This window comes from Bos javanicus, chromosome 26 (assembly GCF_032452875.1).
Source record: "Bos javanicus breed banteng chromosome 26, ARS-OSU_banteng_1.0, whole genome shotgun sequence".
NCBI lineage: Eukaryota > Metazoa > Chordata > Mammalia > Artiodactyla > Bovidae > Bos > Bos javanicus.
In genome coordinates this window covers 36,110,578-36,131,937 of record NC_083893.1, presented here as the reverse complement: position 1 = coordinate 36,131,937, position 21,360 = coordinate 36,110,578, and the positions used below count along the sequence as shown (strand labels likewise).

Below are 21,360 nucleotides of genomic sequence, written 5' to 3'. Positions count from 1 at the left end.
TCTCCCAACAAGGCGTTGTGACAACATGTGAAAAATACTATGTAACAGGGAAGTTCACTAGAGATTTGGTGGCCAAGGTTTCTACTGGGGCTGGTCATATAGTCACCCTCTTTCCAGCATGAACCAAAATTCTAGACTCCCAGAAGAAAAGGGAGTATTTAGGATAAAGCATATTGTTTCCACAAACCATTTAGGCACAGTGAGTCATTCTTGTCAGGAAATGCTGGGAACCCTCCTGAAATCTAAGTTCCCTGATGCCAGATAAGGGCCAATCTTTAAAACAGGGCATTCTCAGGATAGCACTTGAAGGTCTGCTGGGTTGCCTTTTTTCCCTGCACAGTTCCAAAGACATGTTTTCCACAATTCATTAGGTTTTGCTAATAAGTGTTTATGCTAACAGGGAATAGTGAATGCAGACATTACTCAGCTTCTCGGAGCACTCTTTCCAACTCATGCTGGGTTGATATACTTATCAATGAATTCAGATTTCTTCTATTTAGTAATTAAGATGACGCCTCTAAGAAGCCTGTAAAAGATGACAGAGTGAGTCTCAGCTATCTGGCAAAGCAACCTTTCTATCTCTGTTCCTACAACTCCTTGACCATGAGGTAAAAGTGGGAGTTCATCATACCTTTTTTAGAAGTATTACACTCAAGCATTTGGGTGCTGTTACAGACCAACTCCAAGCTGACCACAGGTTTCCAGAAATGAGTCTCTTTTTGGTAAGCTTGATGCTCATCTGCTCCAGGACATGCTTCTCTGCTCCAGAAATGGTGTAATCTGCAGCCCTTTCTCCTTCCAACCAAGTGACCACAAACTCAGTTACATGAAAATAAAATTGGCTGAAAATACTTTCAAGCTATTTCTCCCACGGATGCTGGTGTTTGACAGGGGGCACTAAGTATAGCAAAGCCTTAAAGATGGATCCTCAGCCAACAAAGCAGAGAATCATTTCTGTAGGATAGGAAGCTGTCCTGAACCCTCAGGTGAACCCTCTACGCACTCTAAATTGGAAGCATTCAACAGCAGCCTCAGTTAGTTCACTGAAAGGCTGCACTGACTTGATGTTCTTCACCATTTCTTATTTCTTATTCTTCATTTCTTAGTCTTCACAGTGATTACAGTGAGAATGACTCAGGTTAAGCCAACTGTCTCCTAATATTTTGCGGAGGCATATAGGTGAAGGGATCTAGGGTAATAATTCAAATCCGTATTTCCATTTGTCCATACTGTGTTTGGCCTTGATCATTCTTTAGCATTTCATGAAAGGATCAATTAGACAATTCACCAATCATTGTCACAGACATGTTTATATTCCACACCTAACAATTCAGTGCACTAGGGAGTGTAGAATATAAAAACGTGGGTTTTGCCCTTCAGAACATCACGAATCTTGGATTAATACTGTGGCATAAGGGGAAGGACACAGGACTTAGAACTTGGCTCTTTGACTAAGAAGCTGGGTAGCCTTGGGCTAATCAGTCTTTGGTAAGTCATTAAACAATCCTGAGCTTCAGTTTCCTCATCTGCTCAATCAAAAAAAAATCTTCTCTCTATCACCAAGTAGGTATCAGGATCAAATAGTGTGATTGAGTTCATGTAGAAGTGGTTGATAAACTACGAATTGTGTATGCTTGTGTATATGTGTGTGTGCGTGTGTGCATATGTACTTATAGAACAGGAGAAAGTGATTGCATTTAAGAAAACCAGCGTGTTTAATAAATGATGGCAATAACCCAGCCCCATTATGGGGAGCAGTTACTGCCATCCTTTGCTTCAATGATGGTGCAATTAACTTAATTAACACATACCTCTGTGGTGAGTCTGCTGAAATAACACTTTGCCTTTTCACATGGCCCAGCCTTGCCAGCAAGGCGTCTCCGACTCATGCATCTTCCAAGTTGAGAAGCCAGAATGTTAAATGGTTTTGAGTTGGTATGCAGAAAACAGAATTCCAGAACTCCCAAGTCGAATTACCTAGAGAAATATTAGAAACCTCATTGAAAACTTGTAGAATAAGGCAGACACCTTATTGGGAAAGATGGAAGGCAAAAGGGGAAGAGGGCAGTAGCGAATGAGATGGTTAGAGAGCATCACTGACTCAATGGATATGAATTTGAGCAAACTGTGGGAGATGGTGAAGGGCAGGGAAGCTTGGCTGCTGCAGTCCATGGCGCTGCAGAGTTAGACACAACTGAGCAACTGAACAGCAACACAAGCAACAACAACAAAGGCCGACACCAATGCATCCTAAAGTGGAGGTATGGGATGGTTGTGACCCCCTAAGGAAGTCATCCCCACCAATGCCAGAGTAACTTCCCACAGAGACAGCATCCCATCCTTGCGTGTGAAAGTGAAAGTCGCTCAGTCGTGTCCAACTCTTTGCGACCCCATGGACTATACAGTCCATGGAATTCTCTAGACCAGAATACTGGAGTGGGTAGCCTTTCCCTTCTCCAGGGGATCTTCCCAACCCAAGGATCGAACCCGAATCTCCCGCATTGCAGGCAGATTATTTACCAGCTGAGCTGAGCCACAAGGGAAGCCCAAGAATACTGGAGTGGGTAGCCTATCCCTTCGCTAGCGGATCTTCCCGACCAAGGGATTGAACCAGAGTCTCCGGCATTGCAGGCGGTTTCTTTACCAACGGAGCTATCAGGGAAGCCCTGCATGAGGTACAAACAAAAGAGCTTTCCGCCCATCATGATAGCAACAAAGGCTTTGATAAATGAGAGTAAGTCTGTGCCTAGATAAGGAACAAGTCTGAGGATTGGCCACTTTGGTGTAGCATGGAGCCCTACTAATAGCCTTGACTGAACGCTCTAGAGGAATGCTTTAGGGAGACCTGGGATAAAGGGCATAATACTTCTCTTTGGGGGTCTTTAGTTTCATTCTAGTCCTTCAGAGTAGCTGAAAAGCTCTCAAGAATGTTCCTTCTACTCCATGACCCTCTCTTTCCCCCTTTTCTCAATTCCATGGTTCCACTCATTTTCTATCTTTCTACCTATCTCCTGCGACTCTGAAGAGCTTTATTTTTTATTTCCTTTCATGTTGACAATTCACCCTACACTCCTTTACCATATTGATTATTTCAGGCACACAGCTCATCAATGAGATTACATTTTCCTTCAGCGCCGATGTTCTTCTGTTATTTCCCACAGCAATGGAGCAGGTGGCTGGTCCATGATAGAGTCTCAGGAAATAATTGCTGGATTTCTTTTTCTTTCTTTTTCTTCCATTAGAAATTGGATGGACTAGTTCCACCAGATTGGCTGCTTGTATTGGAGACACAAGGGCTTTCCTGGTGGCTCAGCGGTAAAGAATCCACCTACAATGCAGGAGCTGGAGGAGACACGGGTTTGATCCCTCGGCCAGGAAGATCCCCTGGAGGAGGGCAGGGCAACCCACTGCAGTATTCTTGCCTGGAGAATCCCATGGACACAGGAGACTGGTGGGCTATAGTCCATAGGGTCACAAAGAGTTGGACATGACTGAAATGACATAGCACAGCACGGCATTGGAGACCCAATATAACAGTGGCTTAATAAGACACATTTATCTGTCTCTCACATAATGCTACGGAGATGGAAGGTCCAGGGTAGACAGGCAGCTTTGTTTCAGGAGGTCATCCTGGGGACTCAAGTCCCTTCTGTTTGCTGCTCTGTTTCTCTAGTTGCTCTTCTCACCTACCTGGTCAAATGTAACACACCGAGCAGCAGGATGGAGAACAACAGAAAAATGTAGAGTAAGGATGGCCCTCAGAGATTCTTTACATCCTCTCTGTTACCTCTGATTCATCAGTTCCAGGCCACAGGACCACAACTGGCTGTAATGAAGGCTCAGAAGTATAATCTTTATTCTGTGGGGGTCAGATGTCCAAATAAAAATCAGAGCTTTAATTAATTTCGAGCAGTGATTTTCAAGGTTTTTAACCATGATTCACGATAAGAAACACATTCTACATGACAATCCAATACAGGCATCAGACACATTCAGAAATTAAAAGTTTTTTGAAACTATTTTTACCCCTTCTCTGGGTAACGCATTTTTATATTTCATAAATGTTCTTTGTGACCAATGAATGGAGTATGGCCTGCAATTTGAAAGGTACTACTCTGAAAGGATGAGAGAAGAATCCTAGCGGGTAGTTAGGAGTCTCTATTGGGAAGGAAGTATTTGGGTCTGACCTTAGGCAAGATCAAGTACCCGCATCCTTTGTAGTGTACATCACAGTACTATTCACAGTCCTGGATGTATACAAGAAAATAAATAAGTCAACCAAAGTAATCAGACCACGAATCAATTGGGCAATCAATGAAATCTTAGAAAATAAAGGTGAATCTCTACTGACGCTTGAGACAGAGTATTGAAGGCTAGAGGGGGCTTTCCACCAAGAGACCCTCTAGGGATGGGAAAAGAAGAAATTATTTTTGTCTCTTATTATGGGTTATGTGCAGATAAAACACTCACACAAATATCCATCCTATTGATCCTTCTGTATTTTAAGCTTAACAGATAATTCAGATCAAAACCAAATTGATCTTGTGTTAATTCTTTGTCATGGCCTCAAATTTATGAACTGTGTCAAGGGCAGTCTCACATTTTCATTGCTCTCGTGTATCTCCTAGACCATCCTAATTTACTTTTGTGCTAGAATAATCTATATAACAGATTTGTCATTCCTTCGATACATTTCAAGTCTGGGGAAAACCTCATACCGTGTGATGTTTTCTTCCTTGACAGTTTCAACTGACTTTTGTCAGATTTTTGACAGGGGAAAATAAAACCAACAACGCGAAGAACATTACACTGCATTTGTTTTCTGAGCAACAGTTTTGGATGAGTTTGAAATGACTTTTAAATGATGTCACAATCGATGCTTTAAAACAGGCCCAAATCCTTTGTGCTGCAAGCACTGTTGGCTTAATTAGTTCTGGTGGGGGCCGCATCATTAACTGCCGGCTAATTTTGTTAGTGGGTTCCTACTGCAGCGCTGCCAGAGGTTTTGGTTTTGGTAAACAGTGCATTTCCATGGCATTCATTGAAGGACGCCTGGGTAAGTGGCAGGACAAGGGTGTGCTTTGCTACAGAGCTTTGCATTGTTGCAGGCAGTGCCTCTGAACCACTCACTCCCAAGTTTTTGGTCGTCTTTCCTGCTTCTCTGTTTCATCACTGCTGGGAGAGGCCCCATCCTACCACTTTAGACCTAATGAGTAGCAAAAGAAGTCAGAAGTTTTTACTGCCTTCAAGGCTGCTAAAAGGCTTTTGAAGAAATGAGTCAGTGTTTTCAGGCTTGTTTTCATTCCACATCCCAAAGCTCATCCGGATCGGCATCTGTGTTTGCTGCCTCCGGAGAGTGAGAGGCTAATTACTGGACAAAGCTGGGGATTAAGCTTCCCTCTTGCCCTCATGATGGAACAGTCCCTCCGGGACAGGGTTTAGGGCTTATCAGGAGAGCGGTGGAGAGAAAAGGTGTTTCCTCAGTGCAGCCCTTCCCCATCCTTTCTGGATAAAGAGGAATGAAATGTACAGGGCTTTTCATCTACCACTTTTGGCAATTGCTAAGAAAACCTCGCAAGTCCCCTGCAGATGGGGTATCTCTTGCCATCTAGCCAAGCAATAAGACATGACAGGCACTTTATTGCATCAGAGCTGCACACCTTGAATGCATTTTGTGGCATAAGGCCAAAGTACAAATGACTTCCAACTCTCACAAAATGCAATATTCGTTCACAAATGCATTAAAATGCATTGGCTTATTACTACTAAGAAATGAAAAGTGCTTGAAAACTAAGGAGGAAGTGAGGTTTCCTACCAGAGGCTCCTAAGGGTCAGGCACCTTGACAGCCAATAAGAAGCTTCCATTTGCAAATGATGTTCAAAAGACATACCTTAATATTGTCAGGCTGGAAAAGGGCTCTGAAATCTGAGAGCAACGGGCTCTTTCTATACCCACAAAGGGCAAACATTGATGTACAGCCCTAAAGGGTGAAATTGGTGCTGCCATATTGACCCTATGCCAGCCTCCTAGATTTGGATGATTTCTAATATCTCATTTTCCTGAAAGACCGCACAAGGTCTTGCATGTTTATAAGAGAATTGCTAACACTCTGGATCAACTTGGCTTCTAAAAATTTGCTTTTGAGCATGAAGCCTACAGGTTAACTGTAATCTGGCCCTTCTAAATTCTTCTCTCCCAGAGACACATTTCTAGATGATTAGAGAACTTCAGGTGGGACTGTTACTCTGCCTCTGGCTTTATGCCTTAAAATATGACCTAAGGCAAGCTATCATTTCCCAGAAATGAAATATGTCATATGTTACTATTAAAATGAACCAGAAAAACAGCATTCTATTACAATAATGGTTTGTTTTTTTTTTAAAGTAAATGTCAAATCCCCAAAGGAATAATACATATTTGATACTATTATTGAAACAGCAATACCAGCAATTGCATGAGGTACTTATATTTAGTATTTTTCCTATAGTAAAGGGATTTTATGTAAATCTTTCAGTAGAATTATTGTGTCAGAGGAAAATGAGAAACAGCCTCACTTATTATGCATGGCATCAGTACATTTCTTGGAGGTGACGGTGTGTCCGTTATCACTCTAAATGGTGGGGATGCAAAAATAAAATGAGTAGAAAATGTTCCTGCCTTCAAGGAACTCACATTCCAGTTGAACATGCAGATATAGCAACCAACTACAATGCAATGTCACAGTAGTTGTGATAAAGACTCCAACTGGTCCATGAGAGGACACATTATAAACAACGATTCTTCCTAACCAAAGTCCTCACTATCCTTAATGACCTGTTAAAGCTTAGCTGGATATTCACATATCAGGATGAAAAGTGCATATGATGGAGATAGAACAGCATGGGCAAGCTTGTAGCAGGAAAAAAAAAAAAACAAAAACATGGCACATTTAGGTAATAATGAGCAGTTTCGAGTAGTTACAGAGGTAAGCCTGTCAAACTGCCTAATGTCAAATACTTTGATAGACTAGTCTGAGTTTAAAAAAAAAAAAAACCTTGAGTGATTTGTGAGCAGTATAATTTGACAAAATGAATGTATTTTGCATTATATTCTATAGGACCAAGGCAGTGAAAGTAGGAGACAAAATACTGCATGGAATAAAACTGTCATACTCACCATGACTCATCTGTTAACTTATGAAAATACACTTACATCAAGAAATGCAAGAAAATTGCTCACTTCACGTGCTTATGGGTGGATTGAACCTAATTTTGTAGCATTAAACCAATTTCCCACTGAGAAAACATGTCACAGAGGATGGCATGAACCTTTATAATTATTAATAATATTTGATATTTCAATGTCACCTTTCATCCTGAGATCAGTCCTGTACACATGGGAACAGATAAGCTCCAAAGGAACAGAGATAATACTAATACAGTAATTCACACTGCATTTCTATCTTTTAAATTCCAAGGACTTTTCAGCCATGTATTTTTCTCGCTTTTAGAAAGTAGTGGATATAGTTGCAAAGCAGAGGTTTTTTTGAGCTCCTACTATAAGAAGTTTTAGGGTGGTGTAAGGGCCACATCTTTCTGCACACAGCTATCCTTGGCAGATCACTTCCCTTTCCTTAGTTTCTTTACCTGTTGATATTCTTCTGAGAATCAGCAGTGGGCTATGTTCTCATGGATTCTCCAACTTCCTTAGAACGATTAACATCATCATCATCATTACAGTAATGGTGACTACTGTTGCTGCTTATGAAACACTCACTTTAGGCCTGCTTTGTTCTACTTTCTGAGAACTTTATATACACACCACATTAAATAATTTCACACCAACATTATAGAGTAGGACTGTTCAACAGAACTTTCTGTGATGATGGACATGTTCCATATCTATGCTGTCCGATATGGTGGCCACTAGCCACAGAGGGATATTGGGTACCTGAAATATACTTAGTGCTACTGAATAGTAAAAAATCTACCTGCAATGCGGGAGACCAGGTTTGATCTTTGGGTCAGGAAGATCCCCCGGAGAAGGGAATGGCTACCCACTCTACTATTCTTGCTTGGAGAATTCCCTGGACAGAAGAGACTGGCTGGCTACAGCCCATGGGTTCAAAAAGAGTCAGATACTGTTGAGTGACTCACACACAGTGCTACTGAGGAACTGCATCTTTCTTTTATTTAATTTTCATTGAAATACTCACATGGCTAGTGAACTTTATATACACATCACATGAAATAATTTTACACCAACATTGTAAAGTTTTGTTCAACAGACCTTTCTCTGGTGATGGAAATGTGGCTAGTGACTATTGAGTTGGACAATACAGTTATATACTTTGTGGCTTATTTTTTTAAAACCCCATTTTCATCATCAGTAAGAACTTAATGAAGACTAGAGTGAGTGAAAAGTTCAGAAATATCTCAAAGCTTACAAATATTTTAAAAGAAGTTCTATATTTTACATTTGGAGAACTTTTATTTATATCTGCTCCCTGTCAAAATTTTATTTAAAAAATGCCTGTGGAATGGTAAGAAAGCACAGGATACTTTAACAAAGAACCCTTATAAAAGACGTGGATGATGTCCTTAAATGAAATCTCATTGTCCTCCAACCATTCCATATGGTCTGCAATGACAAGCCCTAGTCCATCCATCCGATTACTTCCAAACGGAGATATTCATCACTACTTTTAAAATGGAGTGATGAAAGAGTTTTATGTTTTGGGTGTCCATGGAGAAACAGTCTTCAGATAAACTCTTAATTCACGTTTCTGCAATTCTCTCACTGAAACCACCTCCCCAGGATTTCTCTAGTCTGTGTGTGAAAATATGGAAATAAACTGTTTTGACGTGGAGAAACTGATTGGAAGACTTAATTGCATTTCCGCTTAGTCCACTCTGTAACTTAGACTGTTACCACTGCCAGAGACTGAGACTGCAAGTAGCCTTTGGTTTGAACCATCTGTCGCGAAAATGTGACATATGTTTGCTTTGTTTACTCAACAACCAAGCGTAAACTGATACACTGAACAAGAAATCCGTGTGTGGTGTGGCTGTGTGTGTGTGTGCGCGTTTGTATGCGCGGCGCGTGTGAGGAGGGGGTGTGCTTGTTAAGGGTTTCATACCCGCCCCGGAGGAACACGTGCACAGGAGCGCAGATCCGTCGGATGTCCCCTCGGTTTGGAGCCAGTGTTGTTGCCCCCGCGCACTCCAAACAAAGCGCAGCCCGCAACCCAGCGGCCGCCGCCGCGATGAGGGACACGCCTGACTGATGTGTAGTTGAATGGAGAGCTACGCAGCCCTCCGCTTCCTTCCTCCTTTCCCCCCGCCCTTACACCCCGGCCCCAAACTTCAACCCAAGCCCCTGCCCTTTTCAATTACCCACCCTTCCGTCGATCAAATTGACCGTCTCTCTCTGGCACCCCATTGTCTAGTACGATGGGTTTGCATATTTGACAGATGGGCTCATCTAGACTTGATGCAAAACTCGGCTTCCTCAAGAGGTGAACTCAGACATCAGCAAAGATCCCATATATAAGTCCTGAGCGGCTGGATGAGCTTGCCACCGCGAGCTGTTGCCCAGACCCCTCTCTGGACCCAGTGTAGACGTTGGTGCCCCGTGCGCCCCCCGGCGTGTGAAGAGGGGAGCGTGTTTTCGGGGCGGGGTGGGGTGGGGGTAGGGGGTCAGCAGCCTGGCTGAGAATGAGTGGTTCCAAGGGTTGGGGTCGAGGGCTGCGCGTGTGAACCTTTAAATTTATTATTATTTTACATTTTACTCTTGAAACAGCCAAGATGGAGGTCGGCTTATAAATTTCCCAAAGCTAGGTCTAACGCGGTTGAAATGCAGTGGGCCAGGGGGTGCGCTTTTGTTTCCTCGTTTAGGCTCGAGAAGAGAGGCAGAGACTGCGTGTGCACGTGCGAGTGTGAGTGTGAGCGCGTTGGCGTGGATGACTGGCTGGACACATCCCGCGATCGCAGCCCCGAGGGCCAGGGTCTGAGTGTGTGTTCTAACACGCCAAATCTTGAGTCACAGCCGCGGGTGACGTGGGGAGAAACTTTGCGTTGAGAAGAGGCGCCTGGTTTGATTGTGCTAAGAGGGAAGGAAGAAAGAGGCCTTGTGTATTGTGCGTGTGTGTGTGTGTGTGTGTGTGTGTGTGTGAAAGAGAGAGAGAACAGAGAGAGAGAGGGAAGAGAGAGAGAGAGAGACTAGCGGCGCTCGCGGCCGGCTGCATAGCGCTGTGCGTCCTGTGCGCGCTTGCTGGATCCGGCCCTGGGTCCCACGGCCCGTGAGTGTGTGCATCTACGGCGTCCTTGCGGGCGAGTATCTGAGGGGCTGGCGGCGTGCTGCGGGGTGGCGGGAGCAGGAACAGGCAGAGGGTCCTCCGGCAAAGAAATCTGGCCAAGGAACCCGCTGTTCGCCGCGCAGCTCCCAGTGACCACTAACATCCCTAAGGGACCTCCCGAGCCGGGGCTCTGCTCGGAAAACACCCTGGCCCAACTTGGTCCTCTGCGCTCTCGAAGATTACCGCATCTTTCTTCCTAGTGCAGAGAAGTGAGATTGGAAAGGGAAGGAGGGGGCGAGTACAACACCGCCCCCCCCCCCCCGTAAATAAATAAATAAACTGGCATCTCGCCGCAGCTGGTTAAGTCCAGGTTGGTAGCATTTGGATAGATTTCTCCCATTCTGTCGGTTTGGGAACCCGTCGCCTCGCCCTCATTCCCCTCTACCCGTCTTGTGGGCGTCCCTGAACTTTGGGGCGCAGCGTCTTGCGCGGCGCGGGGCTGCACCTGCCCTGGCGCTCCAGAGCTGCGGGCCCTGTGCGCTCGGCCACGGTGACGGCGATGATGCGCGCGACTCCGGGGCGCTGGGCTAGTGTCTGCGCGGCGCGGACGCCAGAAAGCCGAGGACAGCGCGGCGGGTAGGGGCGCGCGAGCCGGGTTTCAGCCCCAACCGGGACATCGGTTCCCCCTCTCGCGACTGCCTCTGAATGGAGGCGAGCCTGAGGAGGAGGAGATACGGCAATGGGGGGCAGCGATTGGTGGTTTGGGTGGAGAGGGCCGGCTGAGCCAGAGAGCTGGCGCGAGGAGGGGGCGGTGAACTTCCCGGGAGAAGGGGCTCTTTCCGCGCCAGGGTTGGCGAGAAAGCTGCCGCCGCCGAGTGCTTCGACTCCAGGCAGCGGCCGGCTCGCTCTCGGAAAGTAACGTTATTTATTTATTTGCTTGCGTTCGACCTCTTGGATTGGACCCAGTAGACACCCCCTTGGACTTTGGGAACCCGCGTCTGACCTCTCCAGCCTTTACCCTGCGCGTGCGGGCGGCTCCCGGGAATACACGCACATGCACCCCCGGGGGCCCCCTCCCCGTGCCCAGATCCGGGTAGGGGTGGGCCCTTACCCGGGCGCTAAAAAGTCCCCCAAGGCAGGAGCCAGGGAGGGGAGAGGGGCGGGGGAGGCTCCAGCGCTCTCCGCTCTGGTTTCAAAGCGCGCTCTCCCTTCCAGGTTGGGTCGGACCTGAACCCCTAAAAGCGGAACCGCCTCCCGCCCTCGCGCCAACCGCCCGCCCGGAGCTGAGTCGCCGGCGGCGGTGGCGGCGGACGGACCGGGGAGTTTCCTCTCGCCCTGGATGGAGCTGAACTTTGGGCGGCCAGAACAGCGCGACCGTCCGGGGATCACTGCATGCTGAGCTCCCTTGGCGAGACCGAGCGGCAGGCCGGGATTTTCGGGGGGGCGGGGACCAGCTGCGCGCCGGCACCATGTTCCTGGCGACCCTGTACTTCGTACTGCCGCTTCTGGGTAAGTCGAGGCCGCCGCTGGCTTTTTTATCTGCGGAGTCTTTCCGGGAGCACTAGCGGCAGCAGACCACCCCCACCCCCCAATTGTGTTGCTGGTGCGGTGGGGTGGGAGCGGGAAGTTTCGTTGCTGAACCCCCAGCAACCCCGGTTGGGGAGTGGGGCGCGGGCGGCGCGGCACTTGCCCGCAGTTTCTCTTCCTTGGTTTTTGTTTCCTACGTTTTGTATTGACCTAGCCTGCGGGCAATGAAAGGGTCTGAGCCCTCCAGCCCCGAGCCCGACGCTCCTTGCGAATCCACGGGAGCTCGCGGAGGCGCGGCGGGCAGGTTGGGTGTGGACGAGTACCCGACCAGGAGAGCAAAGTTGGAAGGGAAAAACTTTTTCCCCAATAGCATCTCAGGGCTCCCCACCGGGCGGGCCGGGGACCAGGACTCGCCCTCACCGTGGCCAGTGCCCAGCCCGCTGCTCTCGCCTTCCGAAAGCCCCTGGGCTTCAGTCGGGCCGGGCGGAGCGAATGGCTGGAACCGGGGCCGGCGGCCCTGGAGGTCGAGCGGACTCTGAGGCCGGTGGGTCCCGGGGCGGCAGGGCCGGCGCTCGCGATGGGCAGCGCTGGCTCGCGGGCAAATCGCGAGAAACCCGCAAGCTTCGGGATGGAGTAGGGGAGACCGGTGGCAGGAGGTGCCGGGGCGGGAAGATGGACTCTGGGGCGTAGCGGGGCGGGCGTGCCGGGTTTGCCGGGAGCCCCAGAAGCAGGGTCCTGCGCGCGTCCTCCCTCCCCGCGGGCGCGCCGCGCCCCTGCCCCGCCGCACTCACGCGCCCTCCCCTCCGCCCGCAGACGTTCTCCTGTCGGCCGAGGTGAGCGGCGGGGACCGCCTGGACTGCGTGAAAGCCAGCGATCAGTGCCTGAAGGAGCAGAGCTGCAGCACCAAGTACCGCACGCTCCGGCAGTGCGTGGCGGGCAAGGAGACCAACTTCAGCTTGACCTCGGGCCTCGAGGCCAAGGACGAGTGCCGCAGCGCCATGGAGGCCCTCAAACAGAAGTCCCTTTACAACTGCCGCTGCAAGCGGGGCATGAAGAAGGAGAAGAACTGTCTGCGCATCTACTGGAGCATGTATCAGAGCCTGCAGGGTACGCGCGACCGGCTCCTCTCCCCTCCCCCAGCCCCTGAAGGCAGGGGGCCCCTGGGCCCCGGGGTCTGGCTGACCTCATCTTCCACTCAGTTCTCCCCAGCTGCAGAATGAGGACCTTTCATGGGCCCTCAGGGACGTCGGCAGCTGGTGTTTGCTGCCTCCCTAGCAGCTCTGTCGGGGCCTGGTTGTTGGCAAACCCGTGATGGGGTGGAGGGACATCCCAGGGACCCCTGCTGACCTCTCTGAAACTTGGTCAGAACATCGGAGTTAGGAATCCATTAAAGGCCGCCTCGAGGAATCTGCGACTTCCCTCCAAGGAGGAGCACTGGCTCCACAGGATAATCGGAAAGCTTGCACTGCGTCTTGCTTGGAGTTTCTCTCTTCTCCCCTTTTATTCTGACACAAGATAAAGAATTCAGAATAAAAAGTCTAGTGGAATCTATTCTATCTTTACCATCCCCCCACCTCCAAACCTGATCAAAGGCAGATATGGGGGAAAAAAAAATTGTCATCTTAGATGATCTGAGTCTTGAACCAGCTAGTGTGGTTCAGCCTTGGTTCATACAGAAATGACTTAGAGAGGGACAGGTCTACTTGTTACAGTCATTCATTACAATGGCAGTTTTTTGGTCCTTGTGTGCAGGAGGTGGCTCATGTTTGTAAATCTAACACAAACATTCAGTGCCTTCATTCTCCACTGAGACTCTTGCTGAAAATCTGTAATATACAGATTTGACCTCTCAGCTGCTACTTCCTCCAGAACCTGTTAATGAAAACCTATTTCAGAGGCTGACTGTTTAATAGCCAGAGTACCTGCTTTGTGATGGCATGCCATGTTTTGGGAGCAAAAAAAAAAAAAAACAACCAAAATCGGGGGAGTGGGGGCTCTTTGGGGTCACCTTTCTTCCATTGGCTCCTGGAGGCAATCTGGGCGTGTGACGTCACTGATTCCTTCCTCTTTGGTTTCCTTCCTTTGCAAAGAGTGGGAGAGTTTTCTGGCAAGATCAGCCTGGGTTGTTCTCCAATGTTTTCATGGCACTCTGGGGAGAGCAAGGACAACAGAGGCAGAGGGAATGAAAAGAAATAACCAGAGCCAAATAGATGCATTTGAAATCTTTGAAAGTTTCAGCATCTTTTTGTTACACAATCATAACACAATTAGAATTCAGATTCAGTAACAAAAACTGCCTGAAATATGCCTGTTTTCCAATCTGAGCCCAGTCTTTCTGTTGTTTTTAGGAAATGATCTGCTTGAAGATTCTCCGTATGAGCCAGTAAACAGCAGATTGTCTGATATATTCCGGGTGGTCCCATTCATACCAGGTAAGCAGATTCATACTTCCACTCTGATGCCTTCGCCGGCTTGAAATCCGTTGGCTTGCATTCCCTTTGGCTCTCAAGCAGTGTATAAGGAGATAGTTGAATGGCACAGTGTTTCTGGGAAATTAGAAACAGGATGATGATAATGAAGAGGCAGAATGCCTAGAGATGATTGTACGACTTGAAAGTAATTCTAAATGAAGTAAATGTGGTGTGGTGGTTTGAAAGAGGTTGGAGGGAAGTGACTTGGTTGAATTTCTTCCCCCCGCCCCCCGCAATAAAATATGATTGGCCAACTCTTGCAAAGGGAGTGCCACTTCTGTCTGTAGGTGGCAATCGTATTCCCTTCTTGCTGCATACTGTACACGGTGCCTCCCTGGAAATGGGATCTATTTAAATGATGCTGCTTTACTTTACAAGATGCTTGAAGATCATCTTAGATTGTTGAAGACTTGGACAGACTCACGTGTCTGCCTTTGACTGAAAAGATTAAGCTCTACTATTTGTTAACATTTTTTTGTTTTGTTCTTAATTTTTCCCGAGCAAGTATGTGCATATACGAAAGAATATGTTCCTGCCCTTTCAAAAGTGGTCTCACTTCCCATGGTTTGTTTTGTCTTTGCAAAGCTACATTTGGTTTGGAAGTGAACTTAGTTTTAGAGTTAAGTTTTCCATAACATCTGCATTCAGATAGCCCCACAAATAATGAGTGAGGCAGTGATTTCCCTTAATGACATACAGATTCCAGACTGATGTTGTCTTTATTTGTTTACAGTTAAGACTTTCTCAAGTATACATGGCCATCACAAATTGTATGTTTCTTGGTGATTAAACGTGGTGGTTCACACTGAATGTAATTCTATGAGATGGTGGTTTGGTCCTGGTGAGCGTCTTCTAGTGTTCTAAATGTTTTATGCTTTCCTGCAGAAAGTCATAGAACCAAGACAGTATGTAAATACTGAAATTATGTGTGAGTGTATTATACACACATTCACTCAAGACATCCACTGAGCACCTGCTGCATTCTCACCATTGGGAGTTTGGCAGTGAGCCAGATAGAAGGCATATCTGCTCCCGTGAATCTTAGAAGCAGCCAGCAACTGGCATTTATTAAGCTCTTGTTATGTGCCAGGCACTGTTTAAGATCTTTTCATCACTGGCTTATGTAGTCATCATCAAGTGTGTCTTACATATTGTTATTTCCATTTTACAGATGAGATGATTGAGGCAAGGGGAAGTTAGGAAACCATCCCAAGATCACAGAGCTCCTAACTGGTGGAACCAGAATTTAAACTCAGATTTATTTGCAGGGTTTTGTAACATTTGTCTCTTACTGCTCAGACTGTGCTCCTCAGACCATCAGCATGAACTGATGTCACCTGGAAGTTTGTTAGAAGTATGGACTCTCAGGCTACTTCCCAGAGCTGTGGGATGAGCATTTACATTTTAGGAAGCTCCCTGGGCTGAGTGCTTTATATGCTCAAGAAACTTGAGAATCACTCTTCTCTATTATTTTTTTGGTTCAGAGAAAAAGTGTGTGTGTATGTGTGTGTGTGTTTGTATGGCCTCTTTCTGGGATAAAATATAAGAGGACAAGTTTAGTGTCAGAGACATTCATACATGATCCTAAATAATGTTGATAGCTTATACCCCAAATCCCTATTAATGTTCTCTGTCCCTTCGGCCCAGCCAGGACAGTGGCTCAGACAGTGTATCAGGAATGTGCAGACAAGAGTGTATGACCATCAGAGTTTTTGTGTTAGCAGATCAGTAGGAACTAGGGTGGGGTACCAGAAACCTGGCTGACCTTCCTGGTACCGAGAGGGGCAGTGCCTCCTGCTGGCTGCCTGTGCCCTGGAAGCATTACTGCTCAGTCTTTGTACCAATGCCTGGAAGGATATGAACCCTTCTCCCCTGCTGGGAAAGTGAGAGTAAGGAAATAGGTAAGGAAGAAGGTTCATCTGGGTTTTAATTTCAAAACTGTTGTGAACTATAGGGCTGTAATAGACTCATTTTACTCTCTCTGGGTCTCTCTTTTTTTGGTATAATGAGACCATTGAAGTAAAAATCCCCAGTCCTAACAGTCCATGATTCTGAGGGTAGATTGAGGTCATCTCCAAAATCCCCCCCTTTTCAATCCTTGCATTCTTTCTCCACTTAAAGTGACCTGGCCATTCTTGGATACCACTGGCTTGTCTGGGTTTTTTTTTTTTTTTTGATGGGTATCAAATGCTTCTGCCTGGACTAAGTCCCACCCATTCATTTTTTTGGATCGCTCTCTCACACAGATATGTTTTCATAACAAATATGTTGTAAGACCCAGCCTGCTGAGGACCCAGAAGTCATAACTCAGAGCCAGGAAGATCTTGTCTGGAGCTACATTTTCTATCTCAAGGGCATTGGATTTAGGTTCCAGCTGTAATGAGCTTTGACCTCTACAGTGACTGTGTTCCTTAAGTGGGTATAGGAGAGCCAAATGGAGCCTCGAGAGGTTTCGAGCCATTGAATAATGCATATGATCCAGTTTGGCATTTGTAGGATGGAGAGGGACAGAGGATCGGGATGATGAATGCTGCTCTTCATGGTTTGAACCTGAGTTTCTAGAACATCTCTTCTGTTTTAAGAATGTCTCTGAGGAAACTGGGACAGCAGGGCCTTTGCCTTTTACAGATAGGGTAGCCATCAGAGTTTCCATATTTGGGTGTCTGCCCAAGGTGAAGAGAATGTTTATCCACATACGCTAAGGGTGAGCTGAATCCTTTCACTGAACAAGACATGTTTGACGTTCTTGCATTTCCATTTTCCTTGGACTCATCAAACCCACAGCCATCATTGGCACTGTTTACTTGATCACTAGTTAAAAGGCCATATGGAGATATTATCAGTGATGGGAACAAGGAAGGGACCAAAAATAAGGTAGAGTAATGTTAAAACTGTCATCTGAAGCCTGAACTGCAGAAGGGAAATCAAGCAGGCTAGTGTGGCGAGAATTGAGGTAGGAAGTTGGAGGGATTCTTCTCCTGGAAGCACAATAGCAGAAGTGGAAGCATTGGCCTCCAAGGCACTTTGAAGGGCTCTGGGAAGCGCCCTTTCTGCGGCTGGATGCTGGTGTGGTTTTTAGGGGTCCCACCACACAGTCAAGAAAGTGAATCAGTGAAGGAAGAAGTGAGTCAGTGCAAGAGGACGTCGGAAGAGAGGCCCAAACCCAGGAAAGTGTCTTGGGAGCCGAGAGGGCAGAGCTGTGTGGGTGCTCAGAGCGTCGGAGGTTGGAGCTGTCAAGTGATAATTTCACACTGTGACTCTTAGCCATGCCTTTACTCTTTCACTTCCATTCTGCTTTGCCTTTTCTTCCTCACCAAAGTTCAAATGCAGCAAGAAATAAATAGTAATTTGAAAGGAAGAGGAGCCTTTGAGCACTGTTTTTGGACTCTCTGGAAGGGGAGCGCAAAGCAGTGAGAAATTTGAAAAGTGGAAGTGGAGTGGGTGCTGAGAAAAGCCTGGAGATGGAGGATCAGAGAGTGGATATAAGCCCCTCGAGGGCAGCAAGAGATATTTTTTAAGAAAGGGCTCCAAGGCTTAAAAGTATTGATTGGGAGGTCGGATTTTGAAGACAAGAGTCAAGAAATGTCAGACCTTCTTCAGGGGTAATCAAAGTCAATGGTATTTGCAAACAAGAGTCAAGTGGAGAGATTGTGGGACAAGAGTCGTGCCAGTATTTGAACATTCTTTATCTGCTTTGGTGAAAGACAAAGTTCTAGTTCTTTGGCTTTGCAGCCATTTCCCTACCAAAGTCCCAGAGAGTGGCTTAGATTTTCAGAGGAAACCTTAGGATCTTGAGGTTGGTTCCCATGTAATTGGAAATGGCTTGCCGCAGCATCAGATGCCCCTAAGCTGTCCTGAGTCTGGCTCCTTTTTGAATGATGCTGTAAATCATGAGCCAAGTTTAACATTTCTGTTTTAATGAACCATCATATTTATGTAACTATTAAATGAAAAGTTTCTTAAAATGTTTATATGTTGAAGAAGAGCCTTATAAGACCATCTGCTGTCTTGTCAAATCATGACAAGAGAGAAACGCTTGTAAGTACTAGCTGCTAGGGGTGTGTGGTGGTCCTCTCCTTTTCATTCAGCTCTCTAATCATGTGTCCCTGTGTTGAGAACCCTTATAAGTCTTTTGTTCTCTATTCTGGTATGTATTAAACTCCTTCATGGGGCTTCCAGGCGGTGCAGTGGTAAAGAATCAACTTGGTAATGCAGAAGAAGCAAGAGATGCAGATTGGATCCCTGGGTTGGGAAGATGCCCAAGAGTAGAAAATGGCAACCGACTCCAGTATTCTTACCTGGAAAGTTCCATGGACAGAGGAGCCTGGCAGGCTGCAGTCCATGGGGTTGCAAAGAGTTGGACACGACTGAGCGACTGAACACACAGCATACGACCATCTTCCTAGGCCACCTTGGCTCTGCCGTCCCTCTAGAAGCCACTGCCCCTCTCCAGTCAAGCTCACCGAGTAGACCATTCCCAGGTATTGCATGCATGTTTGCTTTCCCGTGCCTTGACACTTGGCTTTGCCTCTGTTTGGAAGGTTTCTGTTAGTTCTTCAAGACCGAGATCAGGTTTCATCTCTGAGGGCCGTGCTGGAATTCCCCCAGACAGGCACTTCCACTCAGGATTCTCTCACGCTGCAGTTCGCTCTTGCCTTTATGGTAGCTGTTAATCACAGCCTATCGAGAGCACTTATTTATGCGTCTGTCTTTCTCACTGGAAAGTCGGGGATTTGCTTGAGATGCCGGGTGTTTGCTCAGCATCGAGCATCCTTCCCGGCTGTAAGCAGGCATTAGCACAACCATATGTGCTAAGTCACTTCAGTCCTGTCCGACTCTTGCAACCGCATGGACTGTAGCCCGCCAGGCTCCTCTGTCCATGCGATTCTCCAGGCAAGAATACTGGAGTGGGTTGCCATTTCCTACTCCAGAGGATCTTCCTGACTCAGGGATTGGACTGGCGTTTCTTACACCTCCTGCATTGGCAGGCAGGTTCTTTCCCACAAGTACCACCTGGGAAGGCTTTATCAACCATAGGTGGTTGAATATCAGAGAACAGATCTAGTCCAATCCTTTGCTTTTACAAAATTGAAGTTCAGAGATGGGAAGCCATTTGGCCTGGGCCACATTACTTGAGGGTCTCCTCCAGAACCTTTTCTTGGATCTGGTCCTGCCTTAGAGCATGTCGGCATTGACCTCTTTCTGTTCTGCCTACTGTCTGAACAGACATCATCTATCTCTGGGACCTCAGCTTCCATGGACACTATGACTCAGAGCCTTCTCTCCTACTCCTCTCTAGCCTCTCCTGAGCTCTAAACCAGCATTTCCAGTTGAAACCCAGCTGAATCCATCAGGATATATATATCTCAGTTACTTCAAACTCAGTGCATCCAAAATGGATCTCATCATCTCTCCCCTTTTCTCCTCCTCTCCCTGAGTCTCTTGTCTTACGTAAAGGCATTGCCTGCCTAACTCGTAAGCTTTGGAATCATCTCCACCATCTCCCCTCCCCTCCTCAACTCCTTGCGCTGGACCCATCACTAAGTCCTCCTGAAATTACTTGCTGTTTTTTGAATTGCCTTTCTCTCCATTCCCTTAGTCTACCTATCTTACCTTTCACTTGAGCTTTGCATTGGCCTTCTTACTGGCTCCACGCCTGTGTCTGGTTTCTCCTTGTTCAACCTGGCCACCCATTGCCAGATGTTACCTTAGCACCTTGGTGACTTCCAGGAGTGATCGGGTTTCAGTCTCCCTTGTTAGATTCTTCTATTAATCAACTTCCCATCTCACCCCAGTCGCCCGTGTCTAAAGAAACTAGGTTGACCAGCTGCTGTCCCACCAGTCCTCTGGGCAGCTTTGTGCCTCTTTCATCTTTGTATGTGCTGGTGCTGGAGAAGGGACACGTGCTCCAGAATTGCACTCACCTGGGCGGATCTCCAGCTCTGCCGCTTGTTTTGGGCAGGTCATTTGATCTCATGGTACCTCAGAATCCTTGGATATAAGATGAAATGGTCATACTACCTCCTTTACAGGTTCTTGGGAATTAAAAAGGCTATATGTACAAAGCCTTGCCTCCTGCCTGAAATATAATTGGTCCTCAATAAAATCTCAGTCATTTTTAATACTGTGCCAAGGCCGTGTTAGCTGTCAGCTCACTCCTGACTCCAAAAGTGGGGCTCGTTTTCGACACACCATATTCCCTGGAAAGGGCTTCCCAGGTAGCTGAGTGGTAAAGATCCTGCCTCCCAGTGCAGGAGATACCGGAGACGTAAGTTCGATCCCTGGATCGGCAGGATCCCCTTGGGGAGGAATGGCAGCCCACTCTAGCATTCTTGCCTGGATAATCCCATGGACAGAGGAGCCTGGTGGGCTTCAGTCCATGGGCTCACACAGACTAGGATGCGACTGAGTGACTGAACATGCACACGTGATTCCCTGATCATGGAACCATGATTCTATGTCTAGAAAAGCATAGCAACCCCAAGCTTTCAGAAAGGCTGCTCATCAACTGGCTTGGACAAGAAAGAAGAAATCTATCCACTATCAAAAGGGCCCTGGAGGAAAGCCCTAACTTTTAATAACCCAATTTGAGTCTTAAATCCCCCCTGGGGAGGGTCTTCCTTTTGCCTGCTCTGATCCCCCTGTTCCTCTGGGGCCGGATCCTTCCTTTGGCTCTTGCTGCAGCTGGCTGTCACCCCGGGTGGGAGCTCTTCCTGTACTTAAGGATTCTTGTGATCAGCCTACCCTTCTCAGCTTGACTGATTCCCATTCTTCTAACCTCTCCCCATAAATCTTCTCTGCAACGCCCCTCATAGCGGGAAGAATTACTGCTGCCTGAGAAGGGCATGCCTTCAACCTGGGAAAGGCTTCCGTCTCCACAGGCCCTGCTAAGTACACTTCCATTTCACTTTCACAGACCGCTACTTTTGGCTTCTATTCTCTCACTCTCTGGCCCCTCAGCGATCCATGTTTATGGTACGACAGTAAGAAATTACAAACAGGTAGGAAAGGAAAGCGAATTTAAACCATTCATAGTCTCAGCTCCCAAAGATAACCGCTGTAAACATCTGATATGAGCCTTTGCA

General features: G+C 47.0%; 1 protein-coding gene across 3 annotated transcripts in view; it reads left to right on the top strand.

Moving 5' to 3' along the window:
* Window positions 1-11,067: 11,067 nt before the first annotated feature.
* GFRA1 (GDNF family receptor alpha 1) overlaps window positions 11,068-21,360 on the top strand; it is a 230,996-nt gene continuing 220,703 nt past the window's right edge. The window contains exons 1-4 of one of the 3 annotated variants that reach the window (XM_061403584.1): window positions 11,068-11,192; window positions 11,493-11,786; window positions 12,618-12,911; window positions 14,153-14,236. In XM_061403584.1, coding sequence (XP_061259568.1) covers window positions 11,747-11,786; window positions 12,618-12,911; window positions 14,153-14,236 — 418 coding nt within the window. In that variant the 5' untranslated portion in view covers window positions 11,068-11,192; window positions 11,493-11,746. Of the gene's footprint in view, window positions 11,371-11,492; window positions 11,787-12,617; window positions 12,912-14,152; window positions 14,237-21,360 lie in introns of all 3 variants that reach the window. The other 2 variants (XM_061403585.1, XM_061403586.1) reach the window with 2 other exon arrangements.